Here is an 18,480-nt window from a genome sequence, read left to right as displayed (position 1 = left end):
ATTTTCTTTGTGGGGAGAGTTTAACTACAAATTCAGTTTTTAACATCAATATAGGACTATTCAGATTATCTATTTCTTCTCAGTGAGCTTTGGTAGGTTGTATATTGCAAAAGACTTACCAAAGGTGTAGCTGAGGCCTTGCTATAGATGGGCTTTCTGAAATAAGTTTTGCATGTCACTTTGCCTGGAAGCAAAAAGTAGATGAGTTTCAAAGCCATGAAACAGAATCAGAGACAGAAATACTGGCCCACTCCTTTGCTCGTGGGCTTTGGCTAAGGCCAAAAAGTTTGAATTGGAGTTTAACTTTGCTTACGACATATCATGCTTTTATTTTATTTTTTTTTGGCATGTTTCTTTTTTTTTTTTTTTGGCATGTTTCTTTTTTAAAGTCTGTTCCCACCAACCAAGTAGACTACTCGACTAGTTTCTATTTTCTGCATATGAGAAGGGATTAGGGCTGTTTCTCCTAATTTTAGAAATGCAGGCATATGTGACAAGTTGGTTTGTCTTGCTCACCCTGCACGCAAAATTAAAAACAACTTCTGAAAGGATTTACAGCTTAAAATTACAGCCATAAAATTAGGTAAAAGTAACATGCAGTTCTTGGCAAATGAAGACAGAGATCCTAGTCTTCTGTTTACTGGGTTTTGTAATTTGGGGAGGGTTTCCGTCTCATTTTCCTTCTAGTCATGTGGGATGGATTTGCTATGAACCGTTCTATTTCCCTGGTTTAGATCCTCCTCCCCATGTCCTCTTTCCTCATTTCTGAGCAAGCAGAACATCTATACTCTCATCTATATCAGTATGCCTTAGAGACTCTATATCATGAGCTAAATATCTAGCTAAAAAATTATAGAAACAACCTGCATTTGTTTCCCATTCTATATCCTTCTAATAGTCGCTACTGCTGGTGAATTCCACATGGACTCACTGTCTGTCTCAACTGAGCATTGGTTAAATTCTCTCTTCCAAGTACAAAAGACAGAAATGGCAGTGTCTTTGATCCTTTGGACTCAATAATAGATGAGACAGTCCGTCAGGATATTTCCAGCAAGTCGAATACTCTGTCCTGGAATCCCAGTCCTTCCTATTCCTGTAGGTTCAACTCTTAGAGAACTTATTGACTCTTCCATCCTAACTTAGGCTACCAACTAGAAACCCTAAGGGATTCTTTTTCAACTTGGAATGATTTCCCTAAAGACATCATATTATAAATAAGCCATAAGGCTCTGGGACAGGCCAGTAAAGCCCATGACACTGTATGCCTAAAGTCTAGTAGCAAGAATAGGTTCACAGAAAGTAGGACATGCAGCCCCACCATGCTTTGCACAGCTGAGGAACCTGAGGATCCACCTGGCCACTCAAAATAATCTTGTATATTTTTATTAGAAACTGTCACCACAATTTCTCTGAAGCAGTCAAAAGGAGAAGCTGTTAGAGTGAGCAATGAATACCATAATGAAACATAAATAGTGCTATTGTTGGAAAAGAGGGAAGGTAAAATTTAAGAAAGCATGTGTGAATGAATGTATTGTATATGAATTATATCTCAATAAAATTGTTACAAAAAAGAGAAAGAAAAGATGTGACTAGGATTTCCAGAGAAATGGATAGGAGATGAAAAGCATTCCATTAAAATGGAATAGCTGATAAATAGAACTCTATGAGTAGAATATTGGAGGTGATAGTTTGTCCTGCAGTGGTGGTTGAGCCTGATTTAAAGGGGCTCTTAAGTGTTATGCTTGGATTTAGAAGTTTACAGATAAGAGAGGGTCATGAAAGGTTTTTGAGAGAAGACAGGACATAATCACATCTAAGTTTTAGAAAAGTATCTCTTTACCTTTTCCAATAATACTTCTCACTTTCTTCTTTTGATCATAGTTGTCATTAGGCTTTAAGCTCCTTGAGTGTAATAAAAGTTTCCTAAATATTTGTCTTTCTTTCATTGTGCCCAACACAGTGACTTAATACATAGCAGGTGTGCATTGAAGGTTGTCCTCAAATCAGTGAAGTAGACTTGGTGTGAGAAAGCCTTGTTCTAGTCTTGTCCCTTTCTGGTCGTGTCCCCTCTATTTAAATATGTCTCAGGTTCATTCACTTCTCCCCATCCAACCGCCATAACCCTTGTTCAGGCCACCATCTTCTCTCCAATAGTCTCTCTTTTTATATGTATATATATATAAATTTACTTATTTATTTATTTATTTTTGGCTACTTTGGGTCTTCATTCTTGGGTCTTCATTGCTGCACGCGGGCTTCCTCTAGTTGTGGCGAGCAGGGGCTACTCTTCGTTGCAGTGCACGGGGTTCTTATTGCAGTGGCTTCTCTTGTTGCAGAGCTCAGGCTCTAGGCACACGGGCTTCAGTAGTTGTGGCACACGAGCTCAGTAGTTGTGGCTCGCGGGCTCTAGAGCGCAGGCTCAGTCGTTGTGGCGCACGGACTTAGTTGCTCCACGGTATGTGGGATCTTCCCAGACCAGGTCTCGAACCCGTGTCCCCTGCATTGGCAGGCGGATTCTCAACCACTGCGCCACCAGGGAAATCCCTCTCCAACAGTCTCTTAATTGATCTCCCACCTCACTATTACCCGCTCCTGTCCACTAGCGATACTGCCACTAGAAAATTTTTTCTAAAATATCAATCTGACCATGTTACTCTCTGCTTAAAATTATTCAGTGACTTCCTGTTGCTCTGACAATTAAATCAAACCTCCTTAACATGGCCCACAAGACTCTGCATGAGCAAGTCTTTGCCTGCCTAGACAGCAAAATCTTCTGTCACTCTCCCCTTTACTTTCCTGTTTCAGTCACTCTGGCTTTCTTTAGCTTCTCCTAGCTGCCACGTTCTTTCTCACCATAGGGCATGTGCACTGATTTTTCCCTCTGTCTGGAAGATTCTCTGCCTCATTCCCATCCCTTGACCTAGCTGATGCTTCCTATTCTTCAGACGTCAGTTTAACTGCACTTTTTGGGGTTTTTTGGCCACGCCGTTCAGCATGGAGAATGTTCCCCAGCCAGGGATCGAACCCGTGCCCCCTGCATTGAAAGCACGGAGTCTTAACCACTGGACCACCAGGGAAGTCCCCCTAACTGCACTTTCTTAAATAAACTTTCTCTGATCCCATCAAGGAGGCCAAGTGTCCCTGTTGTACGTTCTCATATCCTTCCATTGGTCTCCTTTGTATCGTATAGCACAATTATAATTAAAAGATTATTATTTATTCTTCCAACATCTGTCTCCTCTACAAGAACATAGAGCAAAGGAGCAAGTCTATTTTGTCTAACAGGATACTCCCAGGGCATAATCCAGTGCCTGGCACAGAGTAGGCACTCAGTAAATCTTTGTTGAATGAAGAAGTAGTGCTTATATCTTAATGACTTGAACATTGTAACCTTTCAGAGTATCCTGTTTTTCTCCATCACACTTTGCACAATGATTATTCTTCAAATATTTGTGTAAGTACTTATCTGTATCCCATATGAGAATATCAGCTCCATGATGGCAAGTACTATGCTTACTTTTTTTTTAAGAATAGTATTTTTTTTTAATATTTATTTATTTATTTGGTTGCACCGGGTGTTAGTTGTGGCAGGCGGGCTCCTTAGTTGCAGCATGTGAGCTCCTTAGTTGCGGCATGCATGTGGGATCTAGTTCCCTGACCAGGGATCAAACCCGGGCCCCCTGCATTAGGAGTGTGGAGTCCTATCCACTGCGCCACCAGGGAAGTCCCCTATGCTTACTTTTTAATCAAATTATATTTTACTGACAATAAAATGTGCTGATTATAAATGTGTAGTTTCATGAGTTTTGACAAATGTGTACACTCATAAACATCTCTCCAAACAGATATAGAACATATCCATTATCCCAGGAAGTACTCATGCCCCCAGTCAACCTCACTCTCACAACCCTGCAGAGGTAACCACTGATTTCTATCATCATATATACACTTTGCCTATTCTAGAGCTTCGTATAAGTGGATTCATACTGAATATGCACTTGCCTGGCTTCTTTCACTTAACATAGTACCTGTGAGATTCATCCATGCAGTTACATGTATCAATACTTTGTTCATTTTTTTTATTCATGAATAGTATTCCATTGTACAAATATACCACAGTTTGTTTATCTACTCACCTATTGATGGAAGTCTGGGCTCTTCTCACTTTGGGATTATTAGGAATAAAACTGCTATGAACTTTCATGAAAAAGTCATATTCGATTTTTTTTATCATCCTATCCCCAGCACCTAGCACAGTGCCTCGTACACAGCAGGCACACAATACACATTTGTTGAGTAAATGAGTGAATCTAATCCTTCCAATGTTAGTGATAACTGTACCTTTCCTTCCTGCTTTAGAAACCATATTAGAAGGCAAATAAGTAAGAGCGACTCAATTACAGAAAGAAACGTGAATACCCTCTTAATATGTTTAAAAGTAAGTTGCAGAGTTTGTACTTTAAAATGTTATTACTAACAATTACTTTCGACACTCCTCACATCTGAACTTGTCACACAAGTGTGTCATGATGCTACTTGTAGGATTTCCAGATAAAATATAGGAGGCCCAGTTAAATTTGAATTACAGGTAAACAACAAATAGATTTTTAGTATAAGTATGTCCCAAATGTTGCATGGAACATATTTATGCTAATTTGGGACATACTTATAAGAAAATATGCTAATTGGGATATACTTATTGTTTTTCTGAAATTCAAATTTAACTCAGCATCCTGGATTTTTATTTGTTAAAACTGGCTACCCTAACTACATGTGAACTGTGTGACCTCTGGTCCTCAGGCCCCTTCCAGCTTTAAAGCTCAAAGATTCCTCACTTTCTCCCAGTCTCTTTCTCACATATTTTTCTCATATATCCTTCAGAAATGCTGTTCTAAGAACATTATGGACAAGATTTAGTTTTTCTGTTTGTGTGTCTTAAACATTTGCTTGGTGAATTCACTTTAAGGTCTAGCTGGACAGTACACCCCCTCAGGCCCTGGTTCATTCTGACTGGCTAGGGCTTTTCCAAGTGAAATCCAAAATGCTTGTTCCTCTCCCCACCCCCTGAGCCCATCTGTTGCGTTTGTGTATGTGTGTGACCACAGTTGGACAGATGGAGGGAAATGCCTTCCTGAACTACTCATCAATGTCTGGTGTCAGCTTCATCCTTAAAATAAAGTGTGGGTGACAAGTCTCACCTGGTAGGGAGCCAGCTCCTACAGATCCATTTCTTCTCTTCCCAGAGCCTTTCATTCATAAACTCATAGGGAACTGTTCTTAAAAGGCAAATGCACATTAAACATGGGAGAAGACTAAGGTCGGTTTAGTGTGTGTGTGTGTGTGTGTGTGTGTGTGTGTGTGTGTGTGTGTGTGTGTGTGTTTAAATTTCAATGAATAGGTTTTGTTTTGGAATTGCTCAAAGTAAAGCCAGACTCTCTGTGTTATCATCACAAAGTACAGAAACCTAGGATGATGCTACAGGGGGCCAGGCTTAATGGAAGGGCACTAAGATTTTGAGTCAAACTTGGGTTCGAATTTGTGCCACTTCCTAGCTGTATGACCTTGAGTAGGCAAACTAGTAAACCCCTTCAAGCCTCAGTTTTCTCATCTGTGAAATGATGGTGGTAATAGTGCCTACCACACAGTGCAGTTGGGATAGTTCTGTGATATAGCAAAAGTGAAGTACTTAGCCAGGCACATAGCAGATGCTCCATGAGCGGTACCCATTATTATGAATGTGGCCCCAGGACTAGTTCTGATCCAGCCAAAGAGGCCTCTCTCGGTTTTTGGACCCTGAGGCAACAAGCAGGGAATGGAGATTGTAAAAGGGCACCTCAGCATCTTGTATTATTTTTCTTTTTAGAAGTTTACCTGTGCACTGAAAAGAAAGGCCCTGGCTTTGAGTCTTCACTTTGTCACTTAACTGCCAAGTAATACCAACTCTGAGACTCAGGTTTAAATTTTTTTTTAATCTGGAAAATTTATATATAAATTTTCCTTGTTTCAAAAGTAGTTGTGAGAATTATATCTATAGGAAGTTTGTTTAGAAAGTGTACAAACAATGCAAGTTATGGTAAGTGTACAAACAATGCAAGTTATGGTAAAGTCAGTAAACCCATCTTGATAAAAAAGGCAAAAGAATAAAAAGTCACCTCCCAACACTCATCTTTCTTTTCCTGACTTCCCAATTTCAAGCTGATTCCTGGAATTGGTGGCAGTGGGTTCAGTGGAGAAAGAAAAAACAAGGCAGAGAGTGAGGATAGCTGGTTTCTTATCCCAACTCTGATACTTAACTTCCTATGGTGAGGAAGTCACTAACAGCTGAGGCTTCATTTCCTCATCTTTAAAATGCAAATCAGTCATCCAGTGATCACTTAGTAGGTAGGCACGGTACTAGATGCTATAGTTATAAATAATACCAGCTAACATATATTGAGCATACTATATGTGCCAAGCACTTTGCTAGGGGCATTATCTTTAACCTCCCAAAACCCAATGAACTAAAATATTATCCCTATTTTATAGTTGAGGAAATTGAGGCTTAGAGGGTTTAAACTGATTTGCTTTATAGTAAACAAACCAACATCACCTCAGAGGAACTTACTGTCTAGGGGGATAGGTGAAGATATAAAGAAAGCATTGTAATATTGTGTATGTGTGTATGTCGCTACATATACCTGTACCTCTAAAACACCTATGTCAGATTTGTGGTAGAAAATCAAATGAGATTTGGTGTGAAAGGTGATTTGAAGAAATCTGACACTGTTAAAACAGAGCTTTACCATGAGTTATTCACCATTTCAGAGAATCACTGCACTAATAGCAACTCCATCTGTGGTACCTGAGTCAGCAATACCACATTCCAGAATCATCCTGCTTCAGCAGACTGTACCATTCCTGGTGATTCTGCATCAAGCTGCTAGCCTCTGATGACTTCATTACATCTTCATTTTTTTTCTTAATTAATTAACTTATTTATTTTATTTATTTTTGGCTGTGTTGGGTCTTCGTTGCTGCACTTGGGCGTTCTCTAGTTGTTGTGAGCAGGGGCTACTCTTCCTTGCGGTAGGCAGGCTTCTCTTTGCGGTGGCTTCTCTTGTTGTGGAGCACAGGCTCTAGGTGCGCAGGCTTCAGTAGTTGTGGCATGCGGGCTCAGTAGTTGTGGCTCGCGGGCTCTAGAGCACAGGCTCAGTAGTTGTGGCACACTGGCTTAGTTGCTCCGCGGCATATGGGATCTTCCCGGACCAGGGCTCCAACCCGTGTCCCCTGCACTGGCAGGCGGATTCTTAACCGCTGCGCCACCAGCGAAGTCCCTACATCTTCTAATAGAGCCATGTATGAGCATTTACATATTAAAATACATATTGTTTCATTAGAACGACTTTTGTTTTTTCTTTGCAATACAATTATGGCATAATAAGTGCCTTTTTTTTTTTTTGGCCACACTATGGGGCTTGCGGGATCTTAGTTCCCCGGATCGAACCCAGGCCTCCTGCAGTGGAAGCACAGAGTCCTAACCACTGGATATGCACTTCATGCATATACATGGAAGGGAGAAAGCATTCCAGGGTGGGAATGACACCAGTGATGTGGCCTGGTTTAGCAACGGTTGGCGTGTCCCCAGACAAGCCAGGATAGGGCAGAGACTTCCTCTGTTCTTGGTCTTGCCATGTTCCCTGGAAGCCACTCCTTTTATCCCTGCCCTCCCCCCGCCCCCCCCCCCCCCCCGCCCAGTGTAATTGAAGACTCCTGGGGGAACTGCCAGGGCCGGCATTACAGGAAATTGCCTTGTGGCCAGTGGGGCTTCTCTGGTTACTTTCCTCAGTGACAGAAGACAGTGATGGCTTCCTGTCTGTTAGCTGGGTGTCTTTGCCTCCTTGTTATGCCAGGTTCCCAAGAAACCTCAGCTTGTGCTCCTTATATTTTTGTTCAGCTCCTGTTGTTGGGATTTTTCCCCCTGTCTTATCCAGCTCCCTGCCTCCAGCCTCCTTGCTCCACGCTAGAGATCTGGAAACTTTTGGTCCATGATGGACAAATTTTATGGGACACCTAAAGGGCATTGTTTCGAATTAGGCCATAGCTCCAAACAGATACCACTTTGGCAATGCCTGTTGAGTCCTCTCCCTTGAAGGTGATGAATTTATCATCTGGAAACAGACTGGTTTTTTCCTTCTTACTAATTATACGTGTTCATTGAAGACTGCTTGGAAAATACAGAACTATATGGAAAAGCAAATAGAAATTATCCATTATCCCGAGAAATATAGCACTCAACGTTAGACAAAGGGGGCACAGCATTGGTGAGGATTAAATTCAATGCTGCTCTGTCTCCCTGTTCTCTATTCCATTCCAGCCCCCAGCTTTCACCTTCCACAGCACCTCTTGATCTCACCCTTATGAAAACTTGCCTGTCCTGTATACCATAAAGTGGAGGGCAAACCGGAAAGTGTACAAAAGCACTTACCATGTCAAAGGCATATAAGAGAGATAAAATATCTTTCATATCAGGAAGGTGTTTGGAATCTAAAATAGCAATATTTTGTCATAGCTCTGCCATCACTACCTTATTACCGAGGTGTTGTGGTGATAAAGGGTTGTGGGAATGCCTAAAGAGATAAGAGACCATCTGAGAAATTCACAGTGCTCCCTGGGAGTTAGGAAAAGGTTCACAGTACAAAGAGACAAGAATGATTAAGTGTGAGGCTGGCTCATAAATATGCCTTTCTCTTTTGAACAAAACAGCCAACATTAAACAAAAAAGTTGGATGATACTAAATCCATCCCAGAGATAAAGTTCTTATTACAGATAATAGTTAGAATTTATGTGTTGCTTTTTTTCCAAGGTGGGTAGGGTCAGAATGGCAGTTTCCTCATTTTTGAGTCTGCATTGAGACAGAAGACTTAGAAAACACTCAAAGGCATAAGGGTTAAGGTCAAGGCTTTGGAGTTAGACCTGTGTTCACATCCCAGCTCTGTGAGGGCATCAAGCGTTTTTCACATGCCATCTACTGTTTTAGACATTGGGGATGCAGTGTTGGACAGCACAGATAAGGTCCCTACTAACATGGGGCTTACATTCTAATGGGGGGAGACAGAATGTTTAATGTTGAAAAGGTAACAGTGATATGATTGGAAGTAACTGGGGGCCACCTTAGGTTGAGTGGTCAGGAAAGGCCTCTCTGAGAATAGACAATTGAACTGAGACTTGGGTGATAAAAAGAGGCCAGCGATCAGAAACATCTAGGGGAAGAGCATTCCAGGCAGAAGTAACAGCTGGGGCAAAGGCCCTGAGGCAGGAACAGGCTTAAGTTTTTAAAGAATAGAATGAATACCAGTGTGATTGAAGCAGAGTGAGCCGGGTAGAGAGTGAGGAGAACAGGTTGGAGAGGGTCAGCACATGTCAGGTCATGCGGGGGGCCTTGGAGAAATTCAGCTTGTTATAATCATCACCATAAAACAGAGAAGGTGGGAGTTCCCTGGCAGTCCAGTGATTAAGATTCGGCGCTTTCATTGCCCGGGGCCCTGGTTCGTTCCCTGGTTGGGGAACTAGGATCCTGCAGGCCACGCAGCGCGGTCCAAAAAAAAAAAAAAAAAAAAGCAGAGAAGGGAAAAGGAAGTTGGATTGGAGAGTTAAGGGAATAGCGTACAGTATCACCTGAGAAACTTGGATCTGACTAACTGGGCACAGGGGTTTGAATGCTGTGCTGAAAGTGGGACCTGAGGAGAACAATTCTGAGGGCAGAGTACAGGGTGGCTATTTTCATCTATCATTACATTTCTGGCACTTGAATTTCTCTCAAGTTCTCTGCTACAGCTGCTGCTTTCTCAATGAGGGCAAATATATAAGTCCAGCGGGGCTCAGGGATACAGCTAGAGCCTATTTCCAGCCCCATGTAAAGAAATGCTCTTGTATTTTGTGGCTGGAATTTCTACCTATGTGGGGAGATTTAAGTCACAGTTCCCCAACCAGCTACCAAACTGGCTATATAGTGAGGTACAGAGCTGACCTAAAAGGGTGCTAGCTTAAGATGCCTTTTTATTTCATGTGACTCATGACACCGCCAAGTGAGATGATTAAGCCGCTCTGATTTATTTGGTGAGGAGGAGTGTGGCTAAGGGGCATACTCCCTGGGTAGCATTGGCTCTTGCTTCACGTGGTTCACTAACTTTTTTCTTTTTTTCTTGTTTTTAATAGGGAGAGAAGAAGCCCTATGGCAAGCCATGTGGAGGCCAAGACTGCATTGGGGGCTGTAAGTGCTCTCCTGAGAAAGGAGCCCGAGTAAGTTGCTTCCTTCATTGTTGAAAGACAGATAGTCACAGGAGCCGATATCTGAAGTGTGTGTGTTTTCTTTAGAATTAAACTGCTTAGAATTTACTCTTATGACCTCATGGAACAAGCAAAGTGATGAAGACCAGCTGGAAGGAGCTTTGCTGACTAATGATAGGCAGAACTAGATTAGTCAAAGTCTCTGACGGACCGGGAAGAGGTTTCTTTCATTGACTCAATACCAGAGTTTCCTCAAGGTTTCATCTGGGGTATTTCCAAAAGGCAATTAAGTTGTGCAGAACCAGATTATGATATGTTTGTAGATGCATGTAAATTTTCATAGCTCATTTATAGGTAGGCTCTTCCCTACCACTCTGGGGGACAAGTGGTCCAATCGTTATCTACAGACTAGGGATGTGCTTCATCCAAAATCAAGGGTACAGGGTAGCCATAAAGTCCAGAAATATAGGTGACTATACATAAAGAATGATTTATAGATATTATATTAAAGCATAGGACATGTTTCAAAACATTAAGTGATTTATTCAATGTATTGTCCTTTAATAGCCATGCCCAGTTCAAATTGTTGTGCAAATTGCAATGAACACAGTGCCTTGATACACCATTTCTATCAATCCTCGTATATGCATATGTGATGTGTTGCCCCAGATGATTTGTATTTTTGATTTGCACTGAAGAAACCTGCATCTTTAGTATAACTCAGCAAAAGTATTCAAGGGGGATCAATCCATAAAAAAAATAAAATCCAATCTACGTCTTCAAAATTTATGGCCACCCTGTAGAATTGAGATCTTCCGACTTGCAGCATTGTATTTGCACTCTCATCACATTCAAACAAGCCTAAGAGCTTACATTGTCAAAGGAAGGTAGCATAAATAGGTCAACCAAACCCTTAAAAACATAGCCGAACAGGGAACAGAGTGACCGCTCCACCTCCTCTTTCATTATCTTCCATTTGCAGTACAGTGAAATGTCAAACTATGCCAGAATTTGAAGGAAAAGTATAAAAAGCCATCTCTTCATCAAAAGGGACCAGACATATTGTACATTAAAGGCACAGACTTAGGGAATCATAAAATATTAGAAAGGGAAGGTATCTTCGTGAGCTTCTCATCTTATCCACAGATGGTAGAGGAAACAGTCTCTGAGAAGGAAAATGACTTCCCGGGTCACACAGCAAATTGATGACAGATTCAGGCTATTACCTGGGTCTTTTGATTTCTCGCCTGTTTACTTTACCCACTGCTGTCTCCCAGGGAAGTCGTGTTCACTATAGCCACTGAGGCCCACGTTCTTCCTCTGATCTATATCTAGGAAACACTTTGGAAAAAAATAATTCTACAACAAATATATGAATATGTTCTTAAACTACAGCAAGCAACACAGACAATGCAAAAGTCTCCCTTGATGTTCTCTCGGTCCCACTATTGTCTTTCTGGTCTTTTTCTGTGCATGATCAAAGATATGTACGAATATGTATAACAATAGTTTCATTTTCTGTTTTTTTTTCCCAAACTATAATCATAAGTATATATTCTATGCCTTTTTTGGTTTGTTTGTTTGGTCACATAATATGTCCTTAAGATCTTTTCCTCTACCCCGAAGTTTAATCTAGCCATTTCCCTTTTGATGAACACATAGGTTGTTTCCAAATTTTTGCTATTTTAAAAAATGGAAGTGCTACAGTAGAAATCCTTGAACGGTCCTCCTTGTACTCATTTCTAGTATAGATACTAAGGATCCGAATTACCAGATGTAAGGGTAATGGGCATTTTTAATTTTAAAAGCCGATGATCAATTACCCCACAGAGTATCTATTGGAATTTATTTACATCAACATTGTTGTACAAGAGTGCCCATGTTTCTATACCCTTGCCATCACTTGATATTTTTGTTAATATGGGTGAAAATCATCTCAATTCCCAGACTGCATGTAAGTTTAAGCGTCTTTTCACATATTCATTGCAGGTTTGTATTTCCTCCGTGAATTTCCTGGACATATCCTCTCCCCACTTTCCTAAGGGGCGATTCTTATTGACTTACTTTACCCCTGCAAAGATACAGCAAGTAAAAATGGCCCAAGTGGAAGCAGATGAGATTTGAAGTTTGACACAAAAGGGCATTTCCTGGTGGAGCGTGAGGGGCAGGAAGTTGGTTAGACCCTGCAGCCAGGGAACTGAGAAACAACTCTGAACTGTTTGTGGGGCTGGGGAGCCTTTAAAACTAGAAATTCTTATATATTCTGAACAGAGGTCAGTCCTACACCAGGCAAACATGCCTACGATGACCTCATTGTTTCACCCCTGGCTGAGATTTTGATCTTTGAAGATAGAAGGCGGTAGATTTCCTCTGTGAGGAGCTCTCATTTGGATTCCAAACATCTGGAGCCCTAATCTGGCTTCTCCTTTGAAAACAAGAGTGGTTGAAGGGGCGTGGGATGGAGAAAAATAGAATATCACCGCACAGATCTTTTTCGTCAATATTTAAAAGACTCGGTGTCCACACAGTCAAATATGCTCCTAAAACTTTATTTGTGAAGCCTGAAGTTTCTGGGAACGCTTGTCAAGGTCAGTGAACCAGACCAAGCTGTATTTCATGAGTCAAGGGCAGGAATGTCCTATTTCCCAAGTAGATCAGGAGGCCAGTGCACATGGGGCCGATCCTGTGCACACGGATGCTTGAAGCTGCCCACACAGCCAGGCCCTTTTTACTCATCTTCCCTACCCTCCCGCGTTCCCAGGGCCAAGCAGGATTGTTTAAACTGGACCCAGCACTGTTGACCCTGCAGGGCAGCCCCTCAGTACCCCTTTTGTGCAGATGTCAGAAAGATTTGAGACTGTTTTCCTTAGCTGAGAAGAGGGCCCCTTTTGGATTTCAAGCTGTTCCTCTCCAGCTCTGCGAGCTGGGAGGGGAACGGAACGTTGGTTCACCCCTGAGATATGCTGCAGCCCTTTGCAGGGCCTGCCTCCTGCCTTGGGGAGACATCAAGCACATAGCTTGCTGGGCAGTGTGTATTTTTCTTTTGCCAGAGGCCCCTTGAACTGATTAAGACATTTACACAACACCTAGCACTCCTGCTCGACTGTGATCCAACTCTTTTTGGCTTAAGCCATCTCAAACTGATTTCTCGAAGGCATGCCATGCCTGGTAAAAAGCCCTCGCCTAGCGTTGCTGCACTGCTTTGTGTTTTCCAAAGCATCTTTTCCCAGGGTCTGTATCATTATCTGTATGCAACAAATAAACTGATAAGTGATTTGCCCAAGGTCACTAGCCTGTCAGTGGCTAAACCTTATTTAGCCTACTTTAGGAGAATGGCAACTTTAAAAAATGACATGCCTAGTAATGTTAAATAAAGGTGTTTCTCCCCCAACCCCTGGTCATTTAAATTTGGATTTAATGTTTGACTTCAAGCTTTCTTTCTTGGGGGTGAGTGTTATTATCTGGAAAAACCATTCTTTTGAGTTGTTCTCTTCCCTGGTATTTTTTTTCTTTTGCCATTGGATTGATCAAATCGTTGTAGGTTGACATTTCCATCCCTTGCCCTGTTTTCCCTACTGGATTTGAAAGCTGTCTCTGCATTACCCGCGTGTGTTTGTCTGAGTTGGGAGCAGGCGGGACTGTTTGTTTTGTTCTGAGTCTACTATTCCTTAATAGCATTTCAGAGTTTTCCCTGTTTTAAGTGTTCTGGTGTTTACATAAAGCATGGAGAGCTCCTAATTATCCATGCCATCTAAGGGTGCATTATCACAGAGAATCCCAAACCACAGGGGATGTTTGGATTCTCCCCCCCCCCAGGTAAGGGCTGTTGGCCCCTGTTTTATGGCTGTGGAAGCTATGTCCTAGCTAGAGAGTTTATGAGACTAGCCTGAGTTTCACGAGAAACAGCCCAGGTTTCTTGGTTCCTTATCTCCTGCCTGCATCCTGCTGCTTCTCTGTCACAAAGTGTGTTTCCCATGAATTCCAGAGCCCAGATGCATTCACCACCAGCCCCTTCAATTTACTCTCCTCCTGCAAACGGCTGGCATTCCCTGTGTCAGCTGACTGGCGCCATGGCTACCGAGAGTACCCAGAGGTTGTTCCATTTTCTCCTGAATTAGGCAATTCCGGTAAAACATCTTTCCCTTCTCTCTGGGTGCCCTGACCAGCCACTGTCCTTAGCCTCTACAGTTCCAAAGCGGAAAGCTCATAATGCGCATGACCTCCTTGGGTGGCCGGGCCTTGCTCCAGCTGCCTGCGATCAGGCGTCTTGCCCCTCTGCAGGCTGGCCTCACTGCTAACGCTGGGCGCCACTAACCTGCCTGTTGCCAAAAACAATGGACATTTTTCTTTCTTATCTTCTTTGACTTTGCTGCCCGAGACACCCCCTTCTTTCCTGCAACTCTCAGTTCCCTTGGATTTCATCGTGCTCTTCTCTCCTGGTTCTTTCCTATTCTGATTGGGACTCCCCAGCGTTCTGTCCTCATCCTACTTCTCTTCTCACTGTAGGCCTCTCCCAGGGTGGTTTCATATATTCCAGAGATCTCAGCTACCACCCATACAATGATAGATATTCAGTCTCTATCTCTAGTTCAGACCTTTCTCCGTAGCTTCGGATCAGCATTATCAGTTTCTTGCTGGATATCTCTGCTTGGAGTTTCACTGGCACCACAAACATGTATCGCACAGAATTCAACCAGCAACTCCCACCAGACGCGTTCCTTCCTAAGTCCTACCTTGTGTCTTCCCCATCTCAGCCCCACCAAGCACTCCATTGCTCAAGCCAGGAACCCAGGAGTCATTCTTGTCTTCTCTTTCTTTTCTCCACCTCCAATTCATCATCAAATCCCATCTATTTATCTTCTTAAATTGAGCTCAAATCCATCCACTTTTCTCCATACCTATTTTTATCTACTCTTCTCATCCTTCTTCTCATGCTGAACTACAGCAATCTAATGACTTGTCTGATCTCCACTATCTTATGAACTCCTAAAGGGCAGAGATTTGGTCTCCTTAGACCCTGCAGGGGCAGTAGGCAGTACAGATTGTTTCATGAAGGACCAACCAACCAACCAACCAATTTGGTTGGGTATGGTTCCAGCCCCGCTCTCCTGGATTAGCTCTTAGGTTGCTGTGAAGCAGATGAGAGTCTCTTGTCTAGGGAGGAATCCATTCTGCTAAAAGAAGGCAAAAAGGCAGGGCAGTCATTTCCATATCTTTTTTAGATCTTGTTAGCTGTAAGGATCCCAGCTCTTTCCCACACTCTGGTTCCCATAGCTTGCTTTGGGATCTTGCTCTACGTAACTCCTCTGGGTTTTTGACCTTGAAAGCTTCTTTTGCCTGATTGCTTCTTACTCTGTGCCTACCAAGGCAAGGGACTTGGCAAAATGCTGTTGTTTTACTACCAGCAATTCGTGCTTTTTCCAAGGTGAGGACATTCATGAATAATCGTGAGTGAAAGATAATCACAAACTTTCTTTTCGACATTGATTTCACCCTCCTCTCCACCAAACCTTTTGCTTAAAGCCTCTTAACCTTACGCAAAGTTGATGGTCTTGAGTTTCCCTTGTTCCTCTTCCTTGTAGGGGGAGAGGAAAAGTGTTTGCACAGGGAAGTAGCCACTGGGTGACAGCAGGGGAGGGAAGTAAAAAAATCAAAGAGCCCTGTGTATTTTAAATATAGTTGTTTGGGTCAAGGATAATTGATGGTAATGTTAAAAGTTAGTGTCTCTGCCCTGAGTCAAGATGCAATCGTAGCCCAGCAGATGTTTGTGGTTATCTTAATCCTCTCTTTGATCATATTGGGACAGTGTGGGATTTATGGAATATATTATCCGTACTAGTGAGGAAGGCTTCTGTTAAAGAGAAGCCAAGGGGCTGGAGGAGGAGATTAATACACAGCTGTGGAGTCAAGAGCACTGCTTTAGATACCCAGAGACCTCAGTGCCATGCCTGAGCTTTGCCAACTGGATGACATTGGGCTGGTGCTTTCCCCTCTCAGGGTCCCAGTTTACCAATCAAAAGAGTGAGGGGTTTGGGCAGGGTGATCTCAAAGAACCCACCACCCACCAGCTCTGATGATCGAAGTCAGACCCCGTGTTACTGTACCATGACAGTTCCTTGCCCCTAAAGTGTCTTATCGTGCTTTCTAGTGTGGCAGTGAGATACGGAGGGCCATTTTTGACAGTGTTCTACCCTCTGGAGTGGTGTCTTGGCAGCTGCCTCAGACGTAAATCACTTGCTGTGGCTTTTTACTGCCGATGCTGGAAGCGCCTAACAGCTGAAGTTGCACCCCTGCAGGAATGTGCCGTGCTCTCCTCCTTGACCATCTGGCTGGTGTGATTTGAAGAGAGTCACCGGGATGTCGACTCACCACACACACCTCCCAAATACCTTCCCTGCCTGGCCTGCCTGCAGTTCTAGCTTTAGAGACATACTCTTTAGGTTAAGCATGGCCCCATCTTTACATTGCTTGAATAAATTGCATAGGCCTCTCCTCTGGGGAGGAGTCATGTGTACAAATCTTTAGAGACTGTTCAGTTTCCTTGTCCTGCCCTGCTCATCCATATGTCAGAGACATTGGATATCAAGACGTGGGTGAGCATCTTGCCTGCTAACGTGTGACGTAGTCTCTCCTCCCAGAATCTGCCTTCATCTTCCCTCCACAGATGTATACTCCTCTCCTCTCCTCTCCTTGTTCTTCTCTGGTCTCTAACTTCCTTCTTTCTCCTTCCCGGCTTCCCTCCCTCCAGCTCTAGCATTTCTAGCTCTCCGTCCCTCATTCTCATTTTCCTCACCCAGTTACTGCCCTCTGCTTTCAGTTGCCTGGGAGGGCTTCCTGTGTCACCGGTGCCTGTTTTTCGTCCTCTATGAGCAGGTGTGAAATTATAGCAGCAGGAGATCGGAAAGAGTGGCTGAGATGTACTTACAGAAGCATTGCACTTCTCCAGAGATTCTAAATCTCAAAGCCTGGATCAGTGATCTCCAAAATTGGTGGGTTTGTGGGGAGGGGGAGGTTGGCACATGCAGATCAGCCCATTGTAGAATCAGTGTGAAAGAAAATATTACGACTTCTATTTCCATTTAAATTGAAAACATCTAGAAAGAAATGAAGATTTGGATTAAAACAATTTAATTTATGTAAAGTGCTTAAAACAGTGTGTAGTACACCAAGTGCTATCTAAATATTAGCTATTATTAGCACTACTATTAAGCCTTTCAAATATGTAATACACGTATTGTCACTGACACCCTCTGTTGCATATGCTTTGTAAGGTATTCTGAGGGAAGAATGGGAGCCCACAGGTGGAAGGGTTGACCCTGGAGCCCTTACTTTTTTTTTGTCTTCTATATATACCAGAGATACTGCTATCTCCTTGGGCCCAGTTAAGCGGATTTACGGATTATATTATCTAACTACATTAACCCTCACAAAATGGACAACTGGCTTAAGAAGATTCCCGCAAATAAACCATGTATTGAAGATAATACCAATAATGTAAGCACATGAAAATGGCAGCGCTCACACTTCTCTTACTCCTTGAATGAGTTTTTCCATCAGCCTCATTGTGAGGTAAAAAGCACAGCAACCTAATCATACCTGACAAGAAGTCAGCAAAAAAGTGATGCAAGAATAATCAAGAAGACTAAATGAAATATGGATTTATACCCATTCTCAGTAATGAAAGATCTTTCCCTAAGTGTATATGGTGCCTTGAAATACTAGCTAATAATACAATGAAGCCATCACAATGAACAAGACATTTGACATGCTATTTATTTCAGCTTTAGCTCATCCTTTTACATTTTCTATTTATTGTGTGCATTTCATAATATATGTGTAGGTACATATATATGCAGCGTAGGACATGTATGTAATTTATATAATCATTAATGATATAGTGTGTATATATATAAAGCATGCTCTAATTGTTTTTAACTGAAAAGGGTGTGCAATCAGAGACTTGGAGACCGCCGGCCTAGACCATACTTAACATAGATGGGACCTACGAGCAGAGGCAAAAGAACTTGAATAAGAAAAAAATAACTGTCCCCAAATCTCTTGTTCTTTCCCTTTCGAACAGCCATGGCACCAACTTTAGAGCCTCACCTTGACAACTTTATATAAAATAAAGCAATGGGGATCTCAGGAGCTGGGAGAAGTGAGACAGCAAAGAAATTTAAAAATCATAAAATCTCAAGCCTGGGAGGTTGGAT

The 18,480-nt window shown here is 42.4% G+C and overlaps 1 protein-coding gene across 2 annotated transcripts in view; it reads left to right on the top strand.

Annotated features, from left to right (window-relative positions):
• Window positions 1–18,480, top strand: part of COL4A6 (collagen type IV alpha 6 chain) — a 291,365-nt gene that overhangs the window by 118,864 nt on the left and 154,021 nt on the right. For both annotated transcript variants that reach the window (XM_082376976.1, XM_082376977.1), the window contains one exon: window positions 10,196–10,279. In XM_082376976.1, the coding sequence (XP_082233102.1) occupies window positions 10,196–10,279 (84 nt within the window). The remainder of the gene's footprint in view (window positions 1–10,195; window positions 10,280–18,480) is intronic.

This window comes from Balaenoptera borealis (assembly GCF_965194805.1).
Source record: "Balaenoptera borealis genome assembly, chromosome: X".
Lineage (NCBI taxonomy): Eukaryota > Metazoa > Chordata > Mammalia > Artiodactyla > Balaenopteridae > Balaenoptera > Balaenoptera borealis.
This window is presented reverse-complemented; position numbering and strand designations above follow the sequence as displayed.